This window comes from Hypanus sabinus, chromosome 10, assembly GCF_030144855.1.
Source record: "Hypanus sabinus isolate sHypSab1 chromosome 10, sHypSab1.hap1, whole genome shotgun sequence".
NCBI lineage: Eukaryota > Metazoa > Chordata > Chondrichthyes > Myliobatiformes > Dasyatidae > Hypanus > Hypanus sabinus.
The window spans coordinates 152,400,758-152,423,451 of NC_082715.1; the positions used below are offsets into that span (position 1 = coordinate 152,400,758).

General features: G+C 42.3%; 1 protein-coding gene across 2 annotated transcripts in view; it reads left to right on the forward strand.

Moving 5' to 3' along the window:
• The first annotated feature begins 1,519 nt into the window (after positions 1 to 1,519).
• The window catches only part of patz1 (POZ/BTB and AT hook containing zinc finger 1), a 63,688-nt gene continuing 42,513 nt past the window's right edge, over positions 1,520 to 22,694 (forward strand). For both annotated transcript variants that reach the window (XM_059983270.1, XM_059983271.1), the window contains exon 1: positions 1,520 to 3,027. In XM_059983270.1, coding sequence (XP_059839253.1) covers positions 1,817 to 3,027 — 1,211 coding nt within the window. In that variant the 5' untranslated portion in view covers positions 1,520 to 1,816. The remainder of the gene's footprint in view (positions 3,028 to 22,694) is intronic.

Sequence of the window (22,694 nt, forward strand, 5' to 3'; positions counted from 1 at the left end):
TCCTTCCTTATTGCATCACCCTGCCAAAACCAAAATCCCCTATCCTAAGCCAAAGTGCTCTATCCTGAGCTAGTATTTCCAGCCTAAGCCAGTATTCTCTAGCTCTGGGCTCCCTGAGCCTGTGTCCTCCATCTTTAACCAATATCTCCCATCCTCAGCCAACGTTGTCCATCCTAAGCCAATGTTCTCCACTCTGAGCCTATAACCTGTCCTCAGAAAATGCTCTCCCTAGTTGGTATCCTCCACAATGAGCCAATATGCCCATCACTGAGCATTTCCTGCCCTTAATCAATATTCTCCATCCTAAACCAGAGCACCCCTACCTGAAACAATATCTTCCACCATCAGCTGGTGCCTCTCATCCTAAGCCAGTGAACCCAGTTTTGAGCCAGTGCTCCCTATCGACCCGGTCTATCCTGTCCCATTTGTTTCTGGCATTCTGGCCAATTCTCCCACTCTCAGCAAGTGTCCTCTATCCAGTCTGAATCAATTATCTCACCTCAGTGGATGTGCCCTACTCTCATGTAACATGATCCAGTATGCTCCACCCTGTCAGTGCCTCCTTCCACAGTGATCCCCATCTTCAGCAGTCCACTCATCCTTAAACATTGTATCCCAACCTCAGCCAGTATTCCCTATTCTGAGTTAGTGTCTTTCACCCTCAACTAACATCCTCCTCCTGAAGCAAGTCTCCCAATGTCAACCAGTCTCCTCCGCTCTCAGTGATCACCATCCTGTACTTTCCAAATTGAACCAGAGTCTGATCTGCTGAGCAAGTTTCCCATTGTCAGCCAGTGTCTCCCAATCTCATGGAGGGTCCACTTGTTTCTACCTGAAACACCATTCCTGGCTTCTGAGAGAGTCAACCAGTGCTTCACATTCTGAACCAATTTGCCATGCCCCAAACAAATCTCCCACCATCAGCTGTCTACCAACGTCATCTAGAGTCCTCACACTACCAGCCAGTGGTGATATTCATCACTGACTGCCTCCTCTAACTTGGTATTCACCTGAACCTCATTTTCAGACCATCTCTATACTGAACCAGTATGTCACACTCAATGACTTCAGTTCCTACTCCCAGACTATATCCCCTACCTTATGCTACTATCCCAATCTCACATGGAGTCCTCACACTTCAAGATATTCTCCCATCTTGAGCCAATATGCCCTGCCCTCTGCCAGAGCGTCTCCCACCTTCTGCAATTATTTCCTTCACTGACTAGCAAGACCCTCGCCATCAGCCTCACGCAGAGTTCTCTGGTTCCGAGTCAGTGTTCCACCACACACAGCCAGCGTACTCACTCTCTGCCAGTGTTCCTCATCCTGACCCTATTTCCCCACGCTGACCACCGCCCTGACTAAGATTGCCATAAACAATCCGTGTCTGCCAAACTCGCCTAGAGTACTGCGACTCCCAGCTAGAGTCTCTTACCGCAAGCCAGCATCCACCGCCAGCGCCTCTCCCCGCCCCCCTCCCCCACCCTCGCGCCCCCCCCCCCCCCCCACCTACCCCCGCCTCAGCCAGTGCCTCTCCAGGCCCCCGGGAGGGGTCGCAGTTGACAGGAAACGCCGCGCTGCCATGTTGCCGAGCCTCCCGCGGCGCCAGGGCCCGGCGGCTGTGAGGGGAACAAAAGCGGCGCCGAGCACTCCCCGGCCTTCGCTGTGCGGCCTTCCCTCGGCTTGGCTCGGCAGCAGGCGGAGCTCTGCACCGCGCGCTCCTTTTCAAATCACTCTGGCCTCGGACTCAGTTGTTTAGTGTTGGAGTGTGAAGGGGCTGTTTTCTTTCCGTCGCGGCTCGGACTTGGCGGAGGCAATGGAAAGGGCTGCCGAGCAGTCCTGGAACAGCTACACCTACCAGGTGAGCCAGCACAGCGCCGACATGTTGAAGAAACTCAACGGTCAGAGGAAGAACGGCGGCCGTTTCTGCGACGTGGTGCTTCGGGTGGGCGACGAAAGCTTCCCGGCGCACAAGGCCGTGTTAGCCGCCTGTAGCGACTATTTCGAGTCTGTGTTCGGCGCGCCCGTCGACGAGGCCCAAGGCCGCGAGCTAGAGATGCACACCATCAGCGCCAAGGTCTTCAGGGACATCTTGGACTTCGCCTACACCTCCCGTATCGTGGTGAGGCTCGAGAGCTTCCCGGAGCTCATGACGGCCGCTAAGTTTCTGCTCATGAGGTCGGTCATAGAGATCTGCCAGGAGGTCATTAAACAGTCCAACGTCCAGATCATGGTGCCACCGGCTAGGGGAGATATGATGGTCTTCCGCCCCGCCAATGTAGACTTCAGCTTTGCCCTGGACTTAGCCGCTGCTGCGTGTGCCAATGGCAACTTTGTGGGGGAAAATGGACACCTGCAGGGTGCTGGTGATGTCAAGGTAGGTAGCCCTGGTGCACCAGCCCCTGCTCCCGCCCTGCCGCCTCTGCAGGGTTCTTTACCTGTGATGGATGGCTTGGTGACTTCGCCTGCAACACCGACCCTCGTGGCCGGGCAGTTCCAGGCTCCGGTGAACTCGGTGGGCACTGACCATTCCAAGGTGGTCAAGAGGGGGCGCGGGCGGCCTCGGAAGGCCCCTCTGTTTGACTTGCCGCTGCTCACAGCACCGTTGGCCATGAGGGACGAGGGGTTTTACCCCTGCAGTTTCTGTGGGAAAGTATTCAAGAATGCAAACCGCCTCCTGCTCCACGAGGCTCAACACACGGGGCTGAATATGGAACTGGGGTCGGGGGAGAATCAGGTTCCAGGACTTGGGGATAATCTGCTAGCCTCTTCAAGCAGCCTCGACAGCCCCCGAAAGAGAGGCAGAATGAGGAAAAACGTGGCCTGTGAGCTCTGCGGTAAAGCTTTCAGGGATGTTTACCACTTGAACCGCCACAAGCTTTCGCATTCAGGGGAAAAACCGTTTGAATGCCCTATCTGTCACCAGCGTTTCAAGCGAAAAGACCGGATGACCTATCACATTCGATCTCATGATGGAGCAGTGGGCAAACCCTATATTTGTATCAGCTGCGGAAAGGGCTTTTCCAGGTGAGTAGAAAGGGTTAATGAAAAGGTGGTTGTTCTAGAAAGGAACTCCAACGGTTAAAGTAACAAGGGAAAGCGAGCCAGTCTGGGGAAAAACTTGAAATGTAGTGATAATCAATAATTTTGTAATCCTTAGAGTATGGAACTTCCATATTATTGTTTATTGAACTATGGGAAATCTCCCAAAAATGTAATTATACTTTCGAACTTGAATCTCTTTGAGTATATTTTAGTGAGTATTGTAGCACCAGAGAGGGCTAGAATTAAAGGTAAAATAAACTCCAGTTGTTGAAAATGTGAGTTAATGAAAGAAGGTTATGTATAGTCGTACTGGGTTTATGTTTAAATCAGATTTGGGATCCTAAAAACTTGGTCCAGTTGGTATTAAGTGTGACATGTTCTGACCGACATTATTTCTTGGTAGTATTGCTGACAGGAAGTGCTTTCTTACTGTTTATTATTGCACAGCACGTGTTTGTATTACTGCCGAACACATATTTTATACTCCAATGCCATACCCTAACAGAACTGAGTTTTTGATTTTGGACAATAAGATGAAATTACTGAGTAGTGTGATATAAAATCCAATCATCATTCTACAGGACTGTAGTTTAATAGAAATGGCTGGCCATTTTAATCAAGCAAAAGTTTTAAAAACTCCTGATTTCTTGACAATGACAAAAGTCTGAACTTGTGAAGGGAATTTGGAGTGCTGTTTTAGTTGGAGATACAGCATGATAACAGGTCCTAACAGCCCAACAACAAGCTTGTACTGCCCAATTACACCCATGTCATCAATTAATTTATTAACCCCAATGTTTCTGGAATGTGGGAGGGAACCCACTTGATCACAGGGAGAACATACAAACTCTTTCGCCAGCGGTGGAATTGAATCCAATTACCTGGTCTTATACCATGTTGCTCCAATAATAGTAAGGGTATTTTATATTTTGTATTTATTTTTAAAAATTCACACTTTGCTACAGTTTTCATCAACTGGTAAGCTGTTTGTCAACCAAATTTAATTTCCTCCCAACCACCCAGAATCCATCCCACCTTATCAGTGTTGGTAAGCCAATTGTTTACAGGCACTGACACTCAGAAGCATTATTTATGTCAACCTCTGAATTTTGCATTTTTCTTACTTTCCGAAATTCCCAGCAGAGGTTTAATAAGCATATATCTTACTACCCTGTACCCTAATGTAGCATGTAATTGGACTGTTTTCTCTTCATTATGACTAAAACTTTATTTTTATTTTCACTGATGCATTTTGTTGTTTCCCTCTGCAAGGCTTTGGGATGTGGAGGAAGATCAGGCAGCAGGCTTTGCAAATGGTACCATAAGTTTACTTTACCTTTGATAATGGTTCCCCGTTAACTCATTCACAAAGTTAGGAGGTATGGGATTCAGAGAAACTTGGCTATGTGAATACAGTATTGGCTTCCTCAAGAAAGGCAGAGGGTGGTAGTAGATGGAGTTTTCTGCCTGGAGGTTGGTGAGCAGTGGTGTTCCACAGCAGTCTGTTTTTGGATCCCCGCTCATTATTTATAAATTACTTGGATGAGCAAGTGGTAGGATGGTTTAGTAAGTTTGCAGGTGCACAACTGTTGGTAGAGTTGTGGATATAATAGTAGGTGACATTGATAGATGCAGAGCTGGGCTGAAAGGTGGCAGATGGAATTCAGTGTGGAAAAGTGTGAAATTATGTACTTTGGAGGGTGGAATTTGAAGGGTTAATGGCAGAATTCTTAGCAGTGTGGAGAAATGAGGGGATCTTGGGGACAAATGGTGGCTTCATATTTTTTCTCTTTTTTTCTCTCTCTGCCCCTTTCACAATCACTTCTTGCCTGCTCTCCATCTTCCTCTGGTGCTCCCCTCCCCCTCTCTTTCTCTCTCAGCCTCCCGTCCCATGATCCTCTCCCTTCTCCAGCTGTGTATCCTTTTGCCAATTAACTTTCCAGCTCTTAGCTTCATCCCTCCCCCTCCTGTCTCCTATCATTTTGGATCTCCCCCTCCCCCTCCCACTCTCAAATCTCTTACTATCTCTTTTTTCAGTTAGTCCTGACGAAGGGTCTCAGCCCGAAACGTTGACTGTACTTCTTCCTATAGGTGCTGCCTGGCCTGCTGTGTTCCACCAGCTTTTTGTGTGTGCCTTCATTAGGATTGAGTTGCAGCTCTATAAAACTCTGGTTAGAATTTTGTGTTCAGTTGTGGTCACCTCATTGTAGGAAAGATGTGGAAAGCTTGAAGAGGGTGCGGAGGAGATGTACCAGAATGATGCTTGGATTAGAGAGAATGTGGTGGACAGCCAGCGCCCTTTTCCCAGGGCAGAAATGGCTAATACAAGGGGGCATAATTTTAAAGTGATTGGAGGAAAGTAGAGGGATGTTAGAGGTAAGTGTTTTACATAGAGAGTGGTGGATGGGTGAAACATGTAAAGACAGGTACATCAGGGGGCATAAGAAACTTAGGCACATGGGTGAAAGAAAAATCAGGTGCTTTGTGGTGGGGGATGGTTAGATTGATCTTGGAGTTGGTTAAAAGGTCAGCACCGAACATGTGCCGAAGATCATCTACTGTGGTGTGGTGACTGTTCTATGTTCACAAGACCAGTTGTCTGGTGAGAGCATTGTCCACCTCTTGTTCCCTCTGTTAATCTAATATACCAGGGAACTGGTCAGAGTGGAGAAATGTGAATGTCACTGGCATTGAGGAACTATATGTTGTGGCACAGGCAGTCATTTCATGGTGGTACATTGAATCTTCAACTGCACCAGCCTTTTAGTCCTTGCACTTTTTTTTGCCTGTGTTTCAGATTGAACATAAAGATTGATCAAGCATAAGGGCTGATTCAAAGACCTATTGAATCCATATGACAGCTCTGATTGTCATATGAATTCAACAGAAGTTTTTGATGGAACTGTGGGAGGGAGAATAAAATTGTTCATACTTTTGGCTTTAGATTCATAGGTGATCTCTGAAGAATCTGCTGGCTGACTGTCTTATTGTATTGCTTCTGCAGAACCAGTATCAATGCTATTCATGGCAGGTTGCGCCTAGTAATTTGAAAACGACGAGACATAGTAGTGTATTTTTATCTTGCCTCAAAGAAACCTCATGCTGTCTGACTTGCTAAGTTCCTTCAGCATTTTGTAGATGTTACCCTGATGTTAGTGGCTCTATTGGCTCATGTGCCAGCTTTACAGTGTGAGAGTGTCAGGGTACAATGAGAATATCTGTTCTGGTATATACAATATGTGTAGATTTGTTCAATGACATATTAGCTTGGTGGATGCCTGATTATTAGGTATGCGTGGTCAAAGGGGATCTTGAGGGCACGTTTCTTTTACACAAAGTGTAGTTGAGCGCACTGCTACAGGAGGTGGTGGAATCAGATACAATTAATATATTTAAGAGCAATTTAAACAGACACTTGGGGGTGTCCTAATGCAGTTAAGTGAGTTTAGTGTAGATGGACATGGTGAGCTGAAAGATGTGTTTTTGCATTGTGTTACTTTGTGACTGTATACACTGGATGCAGCCAAGGAGTTAAGTCACCAGCAAAATGCATTATGTGGTAGAGTGAGAAGTGGGTTGGGTCTTGTCTGTTCCTCCTACATGATGAAGTGCTGATTCAGACCAAGAGGGTGGGAGAATTGAAATGAGAAATTTTGAACAGTTTAAGAAAATGAACAAGTCACCATATACCATTCAGGTCTCCTCGTGGTTCACTGCCCCTGTTTACTCAGGCTTGGGAGCAGACTGACATAGGAAATTGCCTGCGATTGTTGTAGGAATCGTGAACTGATGCAGGACCAACTTCTCAAGCTGCATGTGTGTAATTGAGGCCTTGTGTTAAAATCCAAAATAAAAAATGGAAATAATCAGAAAATCGTTGTGTAGTTTTGAAGAATGAAAGCAAGCAAATATTTCTAGTTAAATACAATTTATCAGAATATTATAAAGCTATGCAACAATTTCTAAGCATACAAAGAGGCTAGGGAAATATGTTGGGATTGTTGTGGGGGTAAAGAGGAAAGAACAAAAAGGAATTAGAATTGGCCAATTACTGTCACAGGGATATCATGTAGATGCCATGGCCAAACAAGAGAATTGACGCCTCCACATCCTCAGTAGGTAAAACAAATGTGGCATTTTCCCCTTTGACCCTCAGCAATTTTAATCAATGTGCTAGAACAAGCTTCCTATCCAGATACATCACTGTTTTGTGTGGCAGCTGCTCTGCACAAGACCATTAAAAAACTGCACAGAACTGCGGACAGTTCAGCGCATCACAGAAGTTAGTCTCCTCTCTGTGGAGTCTTTCTACACTAATCACTGCTTCAGCAAAGCAGGCAGTATAATTAAAAGATTTCACAAATCCTGGACTTTCTCTCCTTCTCCTTTCCTTCCCCACCCTGCCACCCATCAGCCAGATTTACAAACTCTTGTAAGCATGTAACACCAGACTCAAAGACAGCTTGTACACCACTGTTATAAGACTATTGAATGCTCTTCTACTACAATAAAATACTCTCTTGACTTTGCAATCTTACTTGTAATGGCTGTGCACATTGTCTACCTGCACTGCACTTTACCTCAGTGCACTGTTGTAATGAAATGACTTGTATGGATAGCAAACAAAGTTTTTCAGTGTACCTCAGTATATGGTTCAATGATTCTATTTAATATCAGAGAACATATAGAATATACAACCTGAAATTCTTACTCCCCACAGACGTCCTCAAAACAAGAAACATCTCAAATGACAGAAAAAAACATAAGAACCCCAAAGCCCCTGCACCACTCCCATACACAACCCTTCTACTCACACACACACACACCAGCGAGAGGGGAGATAACAAGTCGCTATCTTGATGTTACAGTCAGTCTGAAGTGTTGCTTTAATTTCAAGTTCTCTGACTCAAGATTCAGCAGTAAACTCTCCCTCACCATCAAAATAGTGAATGATCGATCACTGTGTGCAGAGCCCTTTGCCAGCCACCCTTTGCTGTCTTTGATGTTCAAGCTCTTGCTACACTTCAGTTAGTGACACCAGCAAGAATTTGTGTCCACAGGGCTGCGCAAGGCCCTGAAGGCGCCCAACTTCAGGCCAATACTGGATATATCAAAACACAGTCGATCGGTGAGCTCCAAGAGCTAGAACACACCATGACGCACAATCCCAGTTTGAGTGCTGTTGTAGACCAAAGGCCCCAACAGGACCCCAGTCACCTTGAAAAGGAAAATATAGACATTAGAACAGGAAGAATTTAACTGTTTCACTGATGAGCTGAGAGAAGTTGCCCTCTGGCACCATCTTTAGCTGCATGGTAATAAATTAACTTACCAATGAAAAATATACAAAGATGGCAAGAAAAATTTTGTTAGTGTGCCGTCAAGGCAGAGCATTCCAACATAAGAGCTGTGGGTTAGATGGTGCAAGAGAAACCAAGTGAAATTTCTGTCAAGTTTGTATACCACACAAAGTAAAATACCTGAGAAAATAGAAAAAGATAATTTGGGTCTAGAAGAAGTGCATATGGAAGCAGTGAATGCAGTGTTGTGTCTAGAAGGCTGAAAGGTTCCTGAATGATGAGATGTTTTTCCTCCTGTTGAACCGTATTGATGGGTGAGGACAGAGAGATTGGAGTAGGCCTGAGAACCAAAGCAATGTGTAACAAGAAAAATGCGGACTATATGTAAGTGTTCCATAAATTGCTTGTGAAATCCACCATGCTTGATGACTTTGGTTTTATTTCAGATGATGAGGCCTGTGGTATTAGGCAATATAAAAGAGATCAGATTGGAGAGGAGATCTGAGGTCTCAAAGGGGCAGTTGTAAGTTACAGAACTAAGGAAAGGGGAGAGCATGGAGGAATTTTGAAATATGGATTTTATGCAGACATTTGTAGCTGAAGTTGTAATATAGTGGATCTAGGTGAACGGAATTTGAATTAAGATACAATAAGTAGGGTTTTGAAGAATATTTTTGTATTGAGTGGTAGATGGGAGGTCGCCAGAGGATTGGAATTAATAGTTCTGATTGTTACAAAAGCATAGTGAATATTTTGATAGCAGCATAGTCATTCTTGAGTGATGTTGTAGAATAAGGCAATCCGATTGCTGGAGCTTCTCTTGGGGTCAGACCTAAGGTCACAAACAATCTGGCTGGGCTTCAGATGGTTGTTGAGGAGATGAAAAGAAATGGTCCACAGAATATAGTTTAAAGGCATCAAAGCTAGTGCTTTTTGGTAAGTCTTTTTATTCATCCAGCATTGGCTGTCATACAAGACTGGACAAATCATAACCAAAGGAGAGAGATCCAGGGAAGAGAGTGAAAAATTATCAGTAATTATGTGGAATCTGACATGTTTAATTGATATCGTAAAAAGTCAAAGTATCGATGATAAATAGGGGGATAAGAGTAATTTCTCGAGATGGAAGAAGGACAGGAAAATGAGTCATTTTAAATGTCTGCTTGGTTACGATCCAGTAGATACGCATAGAACAAGGCTAAGGCCACACACTTAGATGGTGGATTGTATGTTTTGGAGGAGTTAAAGACTTCCAGGAAGACCAAAAAGGATGTGAAAATTTGGTTTACCGTGGTCACAGTTCCAAAGGGCATTAATTCTAATTGTTAGTTCTGAGGCAGACAATTAACTCTGCTTGAGGGATGGAGATGTGTGATTGCAGAGAAGCTGATGATTTGTAAGGCCACATTCTGTTCAAAGATTGTAGAGAGAATAAGGAAGCTGGAGTGTGGGTTGGGATTTTGTAAGTTTGTAAGGATGATAGAGTCCCAGTGTGAAGAGGGGTAGAGTCACAACTAGTATGATGTAAAAAAAAATCAGGTCTACTGCCAGAAAGCTCTTCAGAGTGGACCAGAATTTCAGAATCAGGTTTATTATCACCGGCATGTGACGTGAAATTTGTTAACTTAGTAGTGGCAGTCCAATGCAATACATAATATAGAAAAAAAACCCAAATACAATAATAATAAATTACAGTATACATATATTGAATAGATTAAAAATCATGCAAAAAACAGAAATAATGAGGTGGTGTCCAAGGGTTCAATGTCCATTTAGGAATTAGAAGGCAGAGGGCAAGAGGCTGTTCCTGAATCACTGATTGTGTGCCTTCAGGCTTCTGTACCTCCTACCTGATGGTAACAGTGAGAAAAGGGCATGCCCTGGGTGCTGGAGGTCCTTAATAACGGACGCTGCCTTTCTGAGACACCACTCCTTGAAGATGTCCTGGGTACTTTGTAGGCTAGTACCCAAGATGGAGCCAACTAAATTTACAACACCCTGCAGCACCCCCCCCCCCCCATACCAGACAGTGACACAGCCTGTCAGAATGCTCTCCAAGGTACATCTATAGACGTTTTTGAGTGTACTTGTTGACATACCAAATCACTTCAAACTCCTAATGAAGTATAGCTGCTGTCTTGCTACCTTTATAACTGAATCGAAAAGTTCTGGAAGTGTATAAGGAATAGCTGGATGTTATAGTTGACAAAGGAGGTAGTGTATTTTGAATGAACCAGGTTGATTAGAGTGGCCTCCAGTTCAGTATGTCTTGTGATCCTTTAATTGTTTCTTAAAAACTGCAAATCTTTGAACTTCAAATTATTTTCTTTAAATTTGCAACAAGCTCTTGGTTATTTATGTAACCAACTATCAATTTTTCACCAACTACAGGAGTCATTGTCTCATGTCCAGGGAGATGCCCCAAACTAGATTTTTTCCTTAGCAACTGTTGCATTGGTATTATAGGACTGGATTTTTGTACTAATACTTTGAACAAATATTAGTATATGTTAAATGTAATAAACTTTTAAAAACTTGCAATTAATGCAATGTAATTGAACTAGGGTACTGCAGTGAAATGTTGATAAGTCTTTTGTCATCTTGCACAAGAATGGTGGTTAAACTCAAGGACATTGGACACATAAAATGGGTCTTTGAAATTCATTTGGTTTCTGGTTTAGCAGCGTGACTTTTGCAACTGAGTATTTAAATTTCTAACTTTTGTGTTAAGTATAGCAGCATGTGTGGGAAGGGAAATGGAAATGTCATGAACCACCATTTTGCTCTCAATCTCTATTAAGGTTCTGGCTGTACCTACCCACACCACCCCCCCCCCCCAACCCCAACTACCACCACCTCCCTGAAAACAAATCTCTGGACAGGGTCAGCATTTTTGCACTTTGACAAGACCAATGTGGATTACTTGTGTGCACTACAGAGGACACAGGTGCTGCCTTTTTCAATTTGAAAACAAGGTTCTGTTTGCCTGTTGGTGTGATAAATTCTAGTGCACTCACTAAGTGTAGTTGTTTCATTATTTATCTTAATAATTGTGGCATCTTATAGTGTATAAGTTGATTACAAGACTAAATGAAATTTCATGATTGCCATTTGGATACAGCAAGGAGGTGTAAAGCCATGGTGCTTAATTCTGGAAAAAAAATCCTCCACATTGAGAACAATTTTTTTTTTGTTTAAATTAATGATTTTCTTAACATATCACTAATATCAGAAGAATGCAGACTTACATTCCAGAATTCTCTTATTGTTCAGTGTGAAATACCCCCTTCACATTGAAGAATTTCCTCCCAGCTTGGTGTGAAATACTCCTCCAAGCACTGAAGAATTGCCTCACACATCATTGCACCCTCTGTGTTATAGCATTTCACAGCATGAAAGGAAGTCATTCACTTTGTCAAACTTGTACCAGGCTATGGAAGGCCAATACAGCTAGATCCACTCCCCTGCCATTCTCATTACCTTACACTCCCTTCATATTGCCATTCATTCTTGAGCATAAATAAAACATATCTTAAATGGATGGGAATTTGAAGGAAATGGATAGATATGGATGATGCACAGAAGGACATTTTTAGTATAAATTTACATCAAGATCTGCACAATGTTGCGGGTTGAATGGCCAGCCCAGTGCATTACTGATCTAATATTGAACAGTTGGGTAATACAGAACTCTTAAATTGCAATGCTAATGGGTACTTGGCAACAAAACTTCAAAGTTAGAGTTGCAAAATTATATTTTTGGGGACATGTTTAAAATATCCTGATTGCCCCTTCTGACTGAGTGAAAGTTGATGCAGCTCTTGGTTTAATAGTCTGATGATGTACAGACCTTACTGGGGGAATAAAAACAGTTTGCATGCCCATCTCTCATATCCATCTGGTTTTGACATCTGTGGCACAGAAAATTATGGGCAGAAACAATTATCCATTTCACACAAACATGCTCTGGGAGAATGGTGCATGATGGTAATGTTACTGGACTAGTAACCAGAGATACAATGATTTGAACACTAGTTTGAAATCTAGAGTTCAAAATCAGTTCATTAAGTCATTAAGAATAAAATGCCAATATAACTAACAGTAAATGTAAAACTACTATGGTAAAAATCTCACTAATGTCCACTGAAACAACTTCAGTCTGATCTGTCTAGTTACGTAAGACATGCCTTGAAAATCTGTTGATTTTTATTTGCGTTGAAATTGTATCAGTTAAAATATTCAAGTAGATCAACTACAACCCTCTGATTTGATGAAGTACTTGTAGGACCTTATGGTGTAGATGGAGACCATTGGCTCATCATGTGAGCTAAAATAGTGCTGTTTAAGTTACCCACATCTTCCAGCTCATGGTCTGCCGCTTTGCAGTTGATCAGGTGCTCATCCAGCTACCATTTAAATATGAAAGTTTTCATTCCACCCATTTTAGGTCATAAGTTCTGGTCTCATAAGACCATAAGATACAGGAGCAGAAGTAGGCCCATCGAATCTGCTCCGCCATTCAGTCATCCAATTCTTCCAGTCATTTCCACTCCCCTGCCTTCACCCGTACTTTATGATGCCCTGTCTAATCAAGAATCTACCTATCTCTGCCTTAAATACACCAGCCGCTCGTGGCAACACATTCCACAGATTTACCACCCTCTGACTAAAGTAATTTCTCTGCATCTCTGTTCTGAATGGATGTCCTTCAATCCTGAAGTCATGCCCTCTTGGCCTAGACTCTCCTGCCCTAGGAAATAACCTTGCCATATCTAATCCTTTCAGGGCTTTTAACGTTGGGAATGTGTCTATGAGATCTCCCCCCTCCCCCAGTGCCATTCTCCTAAACACCAGGGAATACAGCCCAAGAGCTGCCAAACATTCCTCATTCGATAACCCTTTCACTCCTGGAATCATTCTCATGAATCTTCTTTGAACCCTTTCCAATGTCAGTATATCCTTTCTAAAATAGGGAGCTCAAAATTGTGGTCTCACGAGTGCCTTCCAGAGTCTCAACATCACATCCCTGCTCTTATATTCTGTACCTTTAGAAATGAATGCCAACATTCCATTTGCCGCCTTCACTGCCAACTGAACCTGGAGGTTAACCTTCAGGGTATCCTGCACACAAGGACTCCAAAATCCCTTTGCATCTCTCTCCATCTAAATAATAGTCTGCCATTTATTTCTTCCACCTAAGTACATGACCCTACACTTTCCAATATTGTATTTCATTTGCCACTTCTTTGCCCATTCCCCTAAACTACCTAAGGTTCTCTGTTTCCTCAACACAACCCGTTCTTCGACCTATCAGCAAATGTAGCCTCAAATCCATTAATCCCAGAGTCCAAATCATTGACATACATCGTAAGAAGCAGCAGTCCCAACACTGACCCCTGTGGAACTCCACTGGTAACCAGCAGCCAGCCAGAATAGGATCCCTTAATCCCATTCTCTGTTTTCTGCCGATCAGCCAATGCTCCACCTATGATAGTAACACTCCCTGTAATTCTATAGGCTCTTATCTTGCTAAGCAGCCTCTCGTGTGGCACCTTGTCAAAGGCCTTCTGAAAATCCAAGTACACCACATCCATTGCATCACCTTGTCTACCCTGCTTGTAATTTCCTCAAAAAAAATTTTAGGTTGGTCAGGCAGGAATTTCCTTTCAGGAAACCATGCTGGCTTTGGCCTATCTTGTCACGTGCCTCCAGGCACTCCGTAATCTCATCCCTAACAATCGATTCCCAACAACTTCTCAACAACTGATGTTAGGCTAACAGGTCCATAGTTTTCTTACTGCTGCCTCCCACCCTTATTAAATAGCGGAATAACATTTGCTATTTTCCAGTCATTTGTACAATGCCAGAATTTATCAATTCTTGAAAGATCATTGTTAATGCCTCCGTAATCTCTTCAGCTACTTCTTTTAGAACCCGAGGGTGCATTCCATCAGGTCCAGGAGATTTATCCACCCTCAGACCATTAAGCTTCCTGAGCACCTTCTCAGTTGTAATTTTCACTGCACATACTTCACTTCCCTGACACTCTTGAATGTCCAGTAGATTGCAGATGTCTTCCAATGTGAAAAGCGTCATTTTCCATTGATCCTATATCTACCCTCTTTTACCCTTTATATAGTTAAAAAAGCTTTTAGTATCTTTGATATTAATCGCCAGCTTCGTTTCATAATTCATCTTTTCCTTCCTAATGACTCTCTTAGTTTCCTTCTGCAAGTTTTTAAGAGCTTCCCAATCCTTTATCTTCCTACTAGCTTTTGGCTTCTTTGTGTGCCCTCCATTTATTTTTTTTACATGTTTCTTACTGTAATTTATTGGTTTTTTAATGTATTGTACTGTACTATCGCCACAGAACATGAATTTCATAACAGTGATACTAAACCTGATTCTGAGATTTCTTTGGATGGTTTTTTTCAATTTCCTTCTAATTCTTCCACAAATAAAATTAAATCAATATTCCCAGGTCATCAGTCTCACTGCCGAGTGAAATTTTAGTCCTTATTCACCATGTCCATGTCCCTCATAGTTTAATAATTAAATCTCCCCTCACTCTCCTTTATTTTAAATGAAATAATATGAACCTAGTTAGTCCATTGTACCAAATGTTCATTCGCCATGACAATATTCTTTGTTATCTCATCTGCACCCTCTTTTGTAAAATCACATCCTTTGGTGATCATAGATATCCATAGTACTTAAACATCAGTTAATTCAAGTTGTAAGGAGTTCAGTCTTGATATACAGTCGGCCCTCCTTATCCGCGGATTCCTTATGCGTGGATTCAACCAACCGTGGATTGAGAAAACCCTGAAGTTCTCTCTCCAACACTCGTTCCTTGAGCATGTACAGACTATTTTTTCGTGATTATTCCCTAAACAATACTGTATAACAACTACTTACATAGCATTTACATTGTATTAGGTATTATAAGTAATCTAGAAATGACTTAAAAGTACAGGCAGTCCCCGGGTTATGATTGAGTTCCATTCCTGAGTCCATCTTTAAGTTGGAACTGGTACATCTGGTATTATTTAGCATCAGGTAGTCAAACCTTTTTCTTAATATATAGTACATATTTTACCTTTCTATGCATATAAAACACTTAAGAAACATACATATTTCAATAATTAAACCACTGCATTGCTTAGTAATAGTTGTAAGCTTTCATCGGGGCAGGGCCCGATTGTTCCGATTGTTGACCGGCTGTAGCCTAACACTTTTCCAGTGACCGACTGCGTTTCACCTCTTTCCGATCACTTTATTACTTCCACCTTATTTTCAATCGCGATCGTGATTATTTTCATGAACAGATACACTGTGGATTCAGAGCTGCACTGCCAGGTCCTAATGTCCACTGCACAGAGACATGTTAAATAAGGGACTTGAACATCTGCAAATTTTGGTATCCTCGGGAGGTCCTGGAACCAATCCCCCGGGGATAAGGAGGGCCGACTGTACACGCAACATGCTGGAGGAACTCAGCAATATCGGGCAGCATCCGTGGAAATGAACAGTCAACTTTTTGGGCTGAGACCCTTTGTCAGGACTGAAGAGGGAGAGGGCAGGGACCCTATAAAGAATGTGGGGGGAAGGGTGGGAAGGAGAGGGCTGGTAGGTGCCAGGTTAAAAAACAATCAGGAATGATCAAAGGGTGGGAGAGGGGAAGCAGGGAGGGGATAGGCAGGAAAGATGAAGAAGGAATGCAAGATGCAAGGGAGGGAATTACCGGAAGTTGGAGAATTCGATGCTCATGCCAAGGGGCTGGAGACTACCCAGACGGTATATGAGGTGTTGCTCCTCCAACCTGAGTTTGGCCTCATTATGGCAGTAGAGGAGGCCATGTATGGACGTATCTGAATGGGAATGTAAAGCACAGTTGAAGTGGGTGGCCACTGGGAGATCCCATCTGTTGTGACGGATGGAGCAGAGGTGCTCGATGAAGCGATCCCCCAATCTGCGTTGGGACTCACTGATGTAGAGGAGGACGCACAGGGAACACCAGATGCAATAGGTAACCCCAACAGGCTTACAAGTGAAGTGTTGCCTCACCTGGAAGGACTGTTTGGGGCCCTGAATGGTGGTAAGAGAGGGGAGGGACATGTGGACCAGGCAGTTCTGGAGGGAATGATCCCTGCAAAAAGCAGAGAGGGGTAGAGAGGGAAAGATGTGCTTAGTGGTGGGGTCCTGTTGAAGGTGGCAGAAGTTGTGGAGGATAATATGCTGGATCTGGAAGCTGGTGAGGTGGTAGATGAGGACAAGGGGAACCCGGTCCCTGTAGTGGTGATGGGAGGATGGGGTGAGGGCGGAAGTGGAGGAGATGCAGGTGAGGGCATCATTGATGACGGCAGAAGGGAAACCACGATTCTTAAAGAAAGAGGACATTTGAGATGTCCTGGAATAGAAAGCCTCATCCGTCTTGATATGCCCACTGTCACATTCTGTGTCTGCAGAAACACGGGTGAGTATCCCATAGATTCTGAGGCAGCCTTTTCTGCCTGAACTGGCTCCAAGATCCTTCTTTTCTTCTGCAATTTTTAGTATCCAACTATTTGTTGTGTGTGTATTTTTTGTCTGATGCTTTACTTCACTGGATTTAATTTACTTGCTAGCTTTGTGTACACCAATCTTGGTATCAAATCATAGTGTCAATTTTATGACCATCCGCAAAACACTTAAACAAGAGCCTTCCTTTAAATTCCAATGAATCATAAAAATCATTGAAAGTAAGATTTGGTGCTATAGAATCCATTATGTAAAGTACTTCATAAATCTGAGCAACTTGTATCTCCACTAGAAACTTATCGTTTGGATTTCTGAACATTAATAGAATTTTTTCACATTTTATGGACTTTTACTTAAAATTTTTAATTTGCCACATGGAACTTTGTCAAACACCCTGCGAAATTCCTCATGGATTCCATTTGAAGCATTGTCCTGATTTGACCTGCTTATTCCTAAAAAAAAATTGATTGATAGTTATTTATAACCTTTGATTAATAAATCACTGGCAGTTCTTGATTTACCTATTATTTATTTTGACCTCTTTTTGCGTAATTGTAAACATGCTTTGTTTACTGTAATTTTTCATGCATCCTCTTTGTCTTTCTTAGTATCTCCACTACACTTTAACAATGCAGAGAAGTATATTTCTTGCTAATACAGTTCAAACTTCCCCTTTCTGTTTTATCTTACCCTTGATAGTCATCAGGGTCTCAGTTTGGGAGTTCATTGTTTTATCGTGGACGAATTTGGTCTGAACATTCTCCCAACTTATTTGAATGGTTCCCACCATACTGTTACACATTTCTCTTCAAGTAGCTATTTTCAGACATTTTTGCTATATCACATTTAATTTTGAATGTAATTTTCCATAACTAAATCTAACAGCGTTAGGATAGCTGTTTTCAAAATGCTGTCCCACTTTTCTTTTTACTCAAATTGTCCCATCATTGCACTCCACTTGTTGAGCTGGCTATGTAATAATACAGTCGGCCCTCTTTATTTGCGGGTTCCGCGTCCATGGATTTAACCAACCGCGGATCAGGAAAACCCGGAAGTTCTCTCTCCAGCACTCGTTATTTGAGCATGTACAGACTATTTTTCTTGTCATTATTCCCTAAACAATACAGTATAACAACTATTTACATAGCATTTACGTTGTATTAGGTATTATAAATAATCTAGAGATGATTTAAAAGTACAGGCAGTCCCTGGGTTATGAATGAGTTCTGTTCCTGAGTCTGTCTTTAAGTCGGAACAGGTACGTATGGTATTATTTAGCATCAGTTAGTCAAATGTTTGTCTTATTTTACCTTTCTATGCATATAAAACACTTAAGAAATGTATGTATTTCAATAATGAAACCACTGTGTTGCTTAGTAATGATTGTAGCTTTCATTGGGGCAGGGCCTTTCACACGCTCCCATCAAAATTGTTCCGATCGTTGACCGACTGTAGTCTAACGCTTTTCCAATGACCGATGGTGTACCACCTCTTTCCGATCACTTTATTACTTCCACTTTATTTTCAATCGTGATTGTTACTATTTTCGTGAACAGAAACACTACGGATTCAGAGCTGTGCTGGGTCCTAATGTCCATTGCACTGAGAGGTTAAATAAGGTCCGGGGTTCCGCTGGGTCCTAAAGACCACCACATTGAGACAGTTTAAATAGGGGACTTGAGCATCTACGTTTTTTGGTATCCGTGGGGGGTCCTGAAATCAATCTCCTGTGGATAAGGAGGGCCGACTGTATTAAAAAAAATGCTCTTGACAGCATTTCAAAAATCCTTTACTTTTATAGCTTTGGTCTGTATCTGCCCTGGTTAACAACATATGAGTAGTTTAAATCCCCAGCAATCACAGCCTTGCTATTTTCAAACTTTACAGAATTTGTTTATGTATCTGCTTTGCTGCTTATCTCTGGTAGTTTGGGACCTAAAGTACACTCACTGATGTGACTAGCTCTTTTGTTCATTTGTAGATCTTAATGTGCTGTTGCTTATAGCATATTATTTCTCTCACACAATTATAATTGTTCCATCAAACAATATTGCCAAGGCCACTACATCCTATCCCATCCTCACTATTTTTATACCTTCTGAAAATTCTGTAAACAGAAATACTGAACTGTCTTTCCTGGTGTTATTTGAGCCATGTTCCATTTTAAAATATTACCTCCTGTCCTCTGTTCATCTTCATTACTTCCAAGACTCCCCGTTTTATAGGAAATGTAAGTACTGCCGAATTTCTTTTCCTGTACCGTCTTTGTTTCCTTTGATTTCCAAACTCATTCTTCTGCCTCCTATCCCCAGTTTTGTATTCTTTAAGAAACTGCTGCACTACCTGGTTTGGATCACTAATGCAGTTTTGGTCACCTACCTACAGGAAAGATGTAAACAAGGTTGAAAGAGTACAGAGAAAATTTACAAGGATGTTGCCGCACCTGGAGGACCTGAGTTATAAGAAAAGATTGAATAGGTTAGGACTGTTTTCTTTAGAATGTAGAAGATTGAGAGATTTGATAGAGGCATACAAAATTATGAGGGGTATAAATAGGATAAATGTAAGCAGGCTTTTTTCACTGAGGTTGTGTGGGATTACAACCAGAGGTCATGGGTTAAGGGTGAAAAGTAAAAAGTTTAAGGGGAACATGAGGGAAACTTCTTCACTCAGATGGTTGTAAGAGTGTGGAATGAGCTGCCAGCATAAGTGATGCATGCAAACTTGATTTCAGTGAAGTTTGGATAGGAACATGGATAGTAGGATCGTGAAGGGCTATGGTCCCGGTGCAGGTCAATGAGAGTAGGCAGTTTAAATAGTTTTGGCATGCACTAGATGGGCCAAAGGGCCTGTTTCTGTGGTGTCATTCTGTAGAGTCTATGACTAAACTACAATGCACCTTCCAGTGGGGATGTTAGCCACAGCCAAATTATATAAAACAACCTTTCCGTTTTGATGAGTCTCAGCTCCCCTAGAAGTGATCTCCTGTATTCTGCATGGTACTTCGAATAATTTGAAGAATGCTACCTTTTTGAAATCCAGCTTTTTAATCTTGTCATTACCTCCCTGTAATTTGCCTCTAAGTCATCAACATCCTTTATCCTAATGACATAGGTACCAATATGTCCTCTGATAATGTGGCTTCAGTGTTTTTTAGTTGGTGACAACATATCACCTTAGAAAAAAGCAAACTGCCAGAGGTACCTAGCAGGTCAAAGAGTATCTATGGGGGAAAGGAATTTTCCATGTTTCAATGAATTGTCACTCTTAGAAGTTGAGTTGCTCCAGCATTTTGGTTTGTTGTCCAAATTTCAGCATCTGCAGTTTCATATCTCCATCATGACTTTGTCCAACCCTGTACCTACTCATTGAGTCCTTTATTAATATAGTTCTTTTTGAAAAAGGATTTAGTTCTTCGAAATAGTGCAGTATATTGGTTACTCAGGTTGGCAATTCGGAAGTTTGGTTGATCCCCAAGCTTGGCAAAATGATTGGAACTCATGAAGACTGAGAAGGACACCATTTCAACTGGATGACAGCCAGAGACTTGACTCAAGCAAGGAAAAGAAAAGAACGAGAATTTCTTAAAGCATGGTTCTCTACAGAATGATCCATCAATAAACACATTGACATAGATCCAGTATATGAACAAACTTATGGAGAAAAGAGAAATGACAACGTCAACAATGACTGAATTGCCCAGAAATCTCAGGATCTGGACAGCAAAGCAGTCAGTTCCAACGGACTTCCCTCGAACCTAGCCAGTCAAAGTCATCTGCTAAACTGTTCACAATGATTTTAAACAATCAACCAGATCACGACATCCATTTCTAAGGATCTAGTTCTTTTTGTTCCACTTAGCTGAGTTAGCCATGGTGCTATGGGCTTGACTGTGGCTGTACTCCCCTAAGGAAACTTGGCCTTTTCCAATATTTAGAAATTAATATCTATGAGTGAGCATTGTGCACTTGGGGAACTTTTGCATTACACAGACCTTCTTATCTGAAGGAACATTCACACTGCTTGTAGACCATAAATTGCAAACGTGACCCACCCATCATTTGGCCTTGTGAATATAATTTAGTAATTCCAATGGCCACTGAATTTGTAAAATACAGAGCTTCAACTCATCCACCTGGTGACATTTTCTGCCTATGTGCTTATCAGGATGCAGGAAGAATCCTGGATTTCCCTCATCATACAGGACTTGACCAGACTGATTAACCTTGCTTCTTATCAAAATAAGAACTGAAAGTCCAACAGCTCCATCAGGCACTACTTGGATGAAGCAATAAGAGTAACAAGATACCAGAATGTATTCAGGGTGGTGCCTTCAGTGACCATCAAGAATGGTTCTACAGTTCTACAATGTCCAAACTGGTCATTGAAAACCCCTGCCAACCAAGTGGCAGGAGTATTCAAGGACATTTTCAACGAGTTGAAGTTCCCACTTGCTTCAAAAAGGCAACAATTATGCCAGAGCCTAAGAATAATGTGTGCCTTAATGACTGTAACCTGGTAGCACTCACATTTACAGCGATGAAATGCTTTGAGAGGTTGGTCATGACTAGACTGAACAGCTGGGCCAGGAAATGTCCGCGAGGTTGGGTCGAACTGCTGGGCTGTAAACTGCAAAGGAGGTGGTGGGCGTGTGCCAGTGCATGCTTGTGTTTCTGGTTCTGGTGCAGGTTAGCAGCGAGGCTGAGCAAGCTGCTGAACTGCTGCCTCCGGCAAGGCAGTTGAGAAATGAATGGTTATGAAGGGAGAAATAAAGGGCATGAGAAGATAGTGAGGGGACAGATGAATGAAAACCAAGACAAAGGGAGTAAAAGAATAAGAAATGATAGTGGAGAGAGCTCTGAAAATGAGGAAGTTGAACAAGTTCAGAGAGGAGGTGTTGTCATAATAAGGTTTAATGAGAAGGCTCAAGGAAGCATGAAGAAAATTAACCTGTTTGTGCTAATAACAACACTGGCAAATAAGATGGGGGAAGTAGTATTTGCAAAAGTCCTTCATGATGATAACCTATTGGTAAGATGTACGAATGAGGAACAGCTTGAGAAAGCACTCAAGAAAGATGGGGAAAATATAAGGTGGAATAAACAGGGAGGGTGGGAGCACGAAATGGTGGTGGATGTAAAGGAGTGATCACAGGAGTACCAATGAGTATAAATATGGAGGAGTTAAAGAGGAGTATCAAAGGAGGAAAAGTAATGAATGTTCAAAGACTGAAGACAACAAAGGAGGGAGTGAAAAAGGAAAGTGAAATAGTATTGACTGAATTTGAAGAATAAAGAGTGCCAGGGAAGGTATTCCGAGGTTTCATGAGTTACCCAGTAAGAGTGTATGTACCAAAGCCATTGAGGTGCTATAGTTGTCAAAGGTTTGGAGACATAGCTAAAACCTGTAATAGGCAGAGGAGATGTGCTAGATGTGGGGGTTATGAATATGGAAAGTGTGGAACAGGAGTACAACCAAAATGCTATAATTGTGGAGGAGCTCATAAGGTGTGAGGTTATGAGACGGGAGAATAAAATTCAAGAAATAAGAGTGAAAAGAAAGATCACTTATGCAGAAGCTTTAAGAAAGTCTAGAGAACAGAATAATGCTCCTAATGAACAGGGAGCAAGAGGGATGCAAGAGATCCAACAAAGAACAAATGACAGGATTTATGTAGACAAAAAGGCTCTAGTAACATTCATGGCAGGAGTGATTAATAGTACGGCTGAGGTAAAGTCAAAAAGTGAAAAAATTCAGCTGGTTGTCAAAGCAGCAGTGAACCATTTAGGGTTAGTAGGATTGATGTGGGAAGAAGTGAGGGAGAACCTC